Genomic DNA, 6757 nt, shown 5'->3' with positions numbered 1-6757 from the left:
CTACTGGCATCTAGTGGGTAGAAGCCAGGTACGCTACTAAACTCACAAAATGCCACCCCCCCATAACAAAGAAGTATCTATTCCAAAATGCCAATAGTGCCACTGTGGAAAAACCCAGATGACTGATGATAAATGGATAGATAGATAGACAGATAGATATGAATAGCAGTTACAATAGGAAAAAGTTTATAAAGAGATGTATCCATGCCATAAGGTGAGTTTAATAGCCACACAAAGTACAAAAAAATGGATTTAAAAGTGAAAAGAGATTCAGAATTTTGATTCCAATCAAAATGTCCCACCAATCAGTTGGAATTTCATAATAGTTTTAAGGATAGAGATTAGTGGCCTAGTAGTAATTAATGGAACATCTGTGCCTTGTGTGGATAAACAGAAAACTACCATGTTTCTTATGTGAGCAGCAGAGCCAAAGGAAGTAATGAACAAAATGTTCAGTAAATGCAGGTAGAACACGTGTTCTGCAGCAAATGAAAAACCTTGTAAAAATTATCTTGAATTTGCTAAACAATAATCTGTCAGAAATGGCTTTCTTTCGCGTAAAATGGGGCAATGAATGTTAACGCTTGTGTCACATTTTTAAGATGAAAATTGATATTAGTTAACTTTAATGCAGACAGAGCTATGCTCATTATTCTCCACACAGAACCCCTGGCAATAATTTACCTAGGAGAGCAGCAGTTCATGCAGATCAAAGCTGCATTATTTAAGTGTGTCCAGGGGGGAGATTTTAGCTCTGTGCCTAAACATTTAAGAAAAAAAAATGGTGGTTTGAGTCTTGAGAAACAAGATATGTTTAACTAATTAGGTGCTTCATGCAAGCCCTACAATATTTAACTCCTGAATTCCTCTTATTATCTGGGATGAACCCTCTCCCTATCGCAAATACAGAACAACTGTGAGAATGTAAATCTCTTCAAATGAACAGCAGCATATTTTCATTTAAATTAAACCCGAATGTGAACTAGATTTAGGAAAGGAAATGGCAGAGAGACAGTCAGAGAGAGAGAGAGAGAGAGGCTGTAGTTACTATAGAGTGTGCCTGGCTGCTTCAGCTCACAGACAACTGATGAAGTCCAACTCTGAAATTTCAGGCAATTTGTATACCAAGCTCCTCCTTTTCTGTAGTCTTCTCTTCCATTGGTAAAATTCTTTTGCAGGGTCATGTAGGGATCCCACCCCTTCTCTGTGTTTTCACTCTGAAGCTTTACACAACTTTACACCTGAATGAACGCCAAACCTCAGTGGATATATAAAGGGAATCTTGAGGAGGAATTTCACAGTTACAGTGCAGAAGCAGAGGGAAAGGAATTAACCAGCTCTCCAGCCAAGCAAATCCTCTACTCACCATGCTTCTTCCTGCCATTCATTTCTATCTCATTCCCCTTGCATGCATCCTAATGAAAAGCTGTTTGGCTTTTAAAAATGATGCCACAGAAATCCTTTATTCACATGTGGTTAAACCTGTTCCAGCACAGCCCAGCAACAACAGCACGATGAATCAAGCCAGAAATGGAGGCAGGCATTTCAGTGACACTGGACTGGATCGGAACAGTAAGTGTGTTTTACTTCCATGGATTTGTTTTTTTCTTATTTGGTAGCATTAGCTCACATTCCTGTAGAACTGTTTCATTGCTGACTAACCTGAACCATATACGTTTTGCTAAACAATCTGGGAAAATCTGCTGCACGTGTATATTGGCATTCTTCCCTACAAAGTTAACGTTACTAAAACAGTGATTTGATAATGTAGGCACAGACTTAAGTTTCTAAACACTCCAAAAGAAAATGTTTCCAGGAATTAGACTGTTGCTTCTTTAAAATCATGCAAAATGAGAATTTTTACAAAGTGTTGTTCTAGTTTAAATTCAGGTTGTTTTCTGTTTATTTCAGGACATGTGCAATTCTGGTAAAGTGTATAAAGGTAATTAACCAAAGCATGTATGGGAAATCAAAAGGGAAAAAAAGGAGCTTTTTTGGGAAAAAAAAAATGGCTCACACTGATTTCTAAAACATGTCTAGTGAAAAAGTTGAAGTTCGGATGATGATCTTTGAGAAAGGGATAAAACTAAAAACATTGGAGAATCATATTCTCCAAAATAATTCCTCATTAACCAGAACAAGATTTAGGTAACTGTATATTTCTGTGAGAGACTGGGGAAACTTTCATGACTTTAGAGATATAAAATAATGACAGTACAATAATACTTTGTATAGAAAATATTTTTCTTCTTTTGTGTTTGCTTAATTGACACACTCATTGACCATTAGTTAGAGGGATTCAAATTTCTTCTTTTACTTCACTCCTTTCCTTTAGAAGAGTTCACATGCTAGTAATAGGGTTTTAAAAGAGACACAGAGAAACAGTACACAAGAAATCTTACACAAATCTTTATCTCGTCCTCAAGCACTCGTCATTCAAGTGCTAAAAGGAGTTTCGACCTCTGAAAAGTCAAAGCAAATGTGACTGTTAGTGTCTTTCTAAGAAAACCAAGGTGTTTTAATTTTCATGAGGATGGTTGCTTTTAGGTACACAGGAAGTACTTTATTATTATTAGATTACCGAGCAATGTGGTGGGTATTCATTGTCAATGAACTGTCACTGCAAAAATGCCAAATCTCTATATGAACAGGAACAAAAAGCTAGACAGGTCAAAATCATCTCCAGCTGTTTCCAGGTGCATTCCTAAGGCAGCTGCAGGAAGGTGAACTGGAATCAGAATCAGACAGGCAGAGTACCCTGACCAGCCAGCTAGTTTACACTTTAATTTCAGTCTCACACTCTGTACCCGCACGGATGTATGTGCATATACCTTAAATTTTTTCACAACTATCACATCCCTTTAACCTGTATCTCTCACCTTACTAGTACTGGGGTACAGAGCTGAAGTAAAACTCCAAATTTAGTATCTACTTCCTACTAGCTTTCAATATTCTATGCAAGACCACTTCAATGTCCCTTATAATTTTTATTTTTTAAATTTAAGCAGTCTGTACTTTGAAATATATATATTTTTCTGGTTAACAAGGCTCGATTTTTTTCCCCAAGCTTGTTACAGGCAATTCTCCTCAAGTTTAGATAACAAAGCAATGGAAAGGAAAACTCAAATATTTCAAGATTAATTTTTGCTTTAATTATGTAAGGCATGTAATGAGAAACAGTCGATTAGAGAACATGCTTATCAAATTCAAATGACTAAACAAAAAGTTTGCCATGACCAATATTCAGGAAACAAACACCGTAGTTCCTTTTGCAGTTGTAAATCAGACATGTTAGGCATTTTTCTGCCATAAAATTCATGGAAATGTAGCCAAGTTGTTATGGCAACCATACGTTCCTGATTTAGGGGGTTTTATATTCTTTAAATATTGAGTTGTAGTGACATTTTGCATTTAAACATTTTAATATTTGTGTTTTTAAAAGACAGCTTGGGAATTTATGCTTAAAATGCAATTATTAAGTTTGATATGCAAAATGTCAAACGTACACATATGTATATATGATTCTCTGCAGCTGAATTTTATAATTGAAACAAAATATTATGGATTGCATTGTACACAATATTTAAATATTTTCCACATTTTCTCAATAGATTTTTTTTTAAAAACCTAATTAAAAGCACTTGCAGACATTAACTAATATGACCCGTGAGTAAAAGAACATTAAAGTATACTCCTTCTTAGCTCATTAAAGAATGAATATTTACACATAGATGTAAGACCTGCTTAATACTTATTGGGTAGTAAGACTAAGAAAATAGGATTTTCATATACTCCAGTAATCTATTAGCTAATGTTATACATGAAAAAAAAAAATCAGGCCCAGTTTATTTTATTCCATAAATTGTAGCCATATAAGCTGATAATGTTCATGAAAGCTTTCTCTACAACCATCCAGGCAGTGTTTTGCATTGTGAAAATAATATAGGTGTTTGCTTCCTATTTGGCCATTTGCTATCATTTGGATATTATTTTTGTCATTGCAGATTCCTTTATTTATTTATTTTTTTTTTTTTTGCGGTACGCGGGCCTCTCACTGCTGTGGCCTCTCCCGTTGCGGAGCGCAGGCTCCGGACGCGCAGGCTCAGTGGCCATGGCTCATGGGCCCAGGCGCTCCGCGGCATGTGGGATCTTTCCGGACGGGGGCACGAACCCGTATCCCCTGAATCGGCAGGCGGACTCTCAACCACTGTGCCACCAGGGGAAGCCCCTAGATTACTTTAAAAAAAAAACTGACCGTTTGCCTTTTGCCTCTGATGCACATTTTTTTCCTGTTTCCTGCAGCTCGAGTTCAAGTAGGTTGCCGGGAACTGCGTTCCACCAAATACATCTCTGACGGCCAGTGCACTAGCATCAGCCCCCTGAAGGAGCTGGTGTGCGCTGGCGAATGCTTACCCCTGCCTGTGCTCCCCAATTGGATCGGAGGAGGCTATGGAACAAAGTACTGGAGCAGGAGGAGCTCCCAGGAGTGGAGGTGTGTCAATGACAAAACGCGTACCCAGAGAATCCAGCTGCAGTGCCAAGATGGCAGCACGCGCACCTACAAAATCACGGTGGTCACAGCCTGCAAGTGCAAGAGGTACACGCGGCAGCACAATGAGTCCAGTCATAACTTCGAGAGCATGTCGCCTGCCAAGCCAGCCCAGCATCACAGAGAGCGGAAAAGAGCCAGCAAATCCAGCAAGCACAGCATGAGTTAGAATTCAGGCTCTCCAAACTGGACTGACTGGTAACCATCTGCTTTACAGATTTGATTGCTCGGAAGACTCAATCAAGCCTGCCACTGCTTTTTCTTACTTGAAAATATAGGCTTTCTGCTTTGATCAAACCCAACAAGCTGTCCTAAGTATCAGGAGGTTCTTTGGAAATAGCTTTTCCTTTTCAAGTTTTTCAAGATGTACGCACATCCGTGAGTGGGATTTGCATTTAAATTCCACACATCCTGTAGTATTAGTTCTTGAAAGACTGGTGATACTATACACATCACTGAATCATTACTTTTTAAAAAGGAAAAGGGCTTCTCAGTTACCCTTCATTTCCCAATCCATCTCCCCCACCCCCCAACAAAACCTCTTCAGAATTGAAAAGTTTTTTTAAAAAAACTGTTGCCATGAATCTTCAGGTTAACACTTCAGGAAGGTGCTTTTTTGGCAATCTTCATGGCAACAGTTTAGCAGCCAAGAGTGATCGCCCTTTGAAAGAGTGAAAGACTTTGTGACATTTCACTTCAAAAATAAGCCCTGTAGCTTTTTACAGTCTCATAGTATGAAATTATACCCTGCATGCTGACCCTCGCTTGGAATGGAATGCCAGAAATGCATGGCAGCAGCTAATAAGTAAAGCTGATTAACTATTTATTTGTCAAGGTTATTATTTAATGAGCTTTCACAAGTGATTTTTTTCAAAATGTTAATTTTTTTATGTTCTGAAGCTTTTTCATGTATCTAAATATTTTCCTGCGTAATTTGTGGTTGATCTAGAAATAGGACAATACATATTGTAGATATGTAAAATAAATATTTTAGTCTCCTTATTACATATATGTTTCATCATGAACTTTATCAATAGTATGGATCTTTTTAAATCAATAAGATGCTTCGTAAAGATGAAATGTGTAATACTTTCTTGTTTAATCTGTGCAATCGGAAGGTGACGTGACCTTCAATTCCATCAGTTTCTTTTAACAAAAATAAACACTGCTAAAAGTTATTGTCCTTGTCTCTAACATGTAGAAAAAAGTACGTGTTTACAAAAACTACAGAATAAACCTATCAGAATAATTGCTTTTTTTAAAAAAATTTATTTATTTTTGCTGCGTTAGGTCTTCGTTGCTGTGCGCGGACCTTCTCTAATTGCGATAAGCAGGGGCTACTCTTTCATTGCGGTTCGCGGGCTTCTCATTGCGGTGGCTTCTCTTGTTGCAGAGCACGGGAATCTAGGTGCCCGGGCTTCAGGAGTTGTGGCTCGAGGGCTCTAGAGCACAGGCTCAGTAGCTGTAGCGCACGGGCTTAGGTGCTCCGCGGCATGTGGGATCTTCCCGGACCAGGGCTTGAACCCATGTCCCTTGCATGGGCAGGCAAATTCTTAACCACTGTGCCACCATGGAAGCCCCTGCTTTTTTTTAATATAAGTCACATTCAAGTTTTGATAGAAAATTCTATATTAAGAAAAAAGAGAGGGATAGGGAGACCATCGATTCAGTAAATAAGACGTTTGAAAAAGTTGGGTGACAATCCAGCAGTGAGTTGTGATAAGAATATCATATTTAAATATACCAAGTCTGCTGCTCATTATAATCACCTGGGGGAGATACAAGACCCAATGCCCAGGCTGCCATCCAAATTACATCATAGTTTCTGAAGATAGAACTCAGATATCAGCAGTTTTTAAAGTTTTCCAGGTGATTCTAATATGCAGTTAAGTTTGAGAAAGGAATTGTGGAAAAATCACTACCATATGTTGGGAAACTTTGAATATTTGAATAATATTGCATGGTCCCCAAACCAAAAACTAAAACAAAAGAAAACGAAAACTAGTTTTTCACTGTTTTCAATTTTCACATGTCATTTATTAACCAACGTAATGAGTCTTGAACAAGATTATACAGTTCAATAACTGTTTTGTCAATTCAATCAATGATTGATCCCATCACTCCAAGTGAAGAGAGCCAAAGAGGCTTCATTATGTATTGACAAGATCTTGGTTTTCATTTTTTGGATCCTGAGCATGAAGGAGTCCT

At 38.0% G+C, this 6757-nt stretch overlaps 1 protein-coding gene across 1 annotated transcript; it reads left to right on the top strand.

The window, feature by feature from the left end:
* Positions 1-1250: 1250 nt before the first annotated feature.
* On the top strand, positions 1251-5727 carry SOSTDC1 (sclerostin domain containing 1). The gene is made up of 2 exons (XM_007118296.2): positions 1251-1572; positions 4303-5727. The coding sequence occupies exons 1-2, from the start codon at positions 1368-1370 to the stop codon at positions 4716-4718; spliced, it is 621 nt and encodes a 206-aa protein (XP_007118358.1). The 5' UTR covers positions 1251-1367; the 3' UTR covers positions 4719-5727.
* The last annotated feature ends 1030 nt before the right edge of the window (positions 5728-6757 follow it).

Source organism: Physeter macrocephalus, chromosome 5 (genome assembly GCF_002837175.3).
Source record: "Physeter macrocephalus isolate SW-GA chromosome 5, ASM283717v5, whole genome shotgun sequence".
In the NCBI taxonomy this organism is placed as follows: domain Eukaryota; kingdom Metazoa; phylum Chordata; class Mammalia; order Artiodactyla; family Physeteridae; genus Physeter; species Physeter macrocephalus.
This window is presented reverse-complemented; position numbering and strand designations above follow the sequence as displayed.

Coding starts and splice junctions, on each gene's coding strand:
- SOSTDC1 (XM_007118296.2), top strand. CDS start 1,368: ATGCTTCTTCCTGCCATTCATTTCTATCTCATTCCCCTTGCATGCATC. Junction 1,573..4,302: donor CACTGGACTGGATCGGAACA/GTAAGTGTGTTT, acceptor TGTTTCCTGCAG/CTCGAGTTCAAGTAGGTTGC.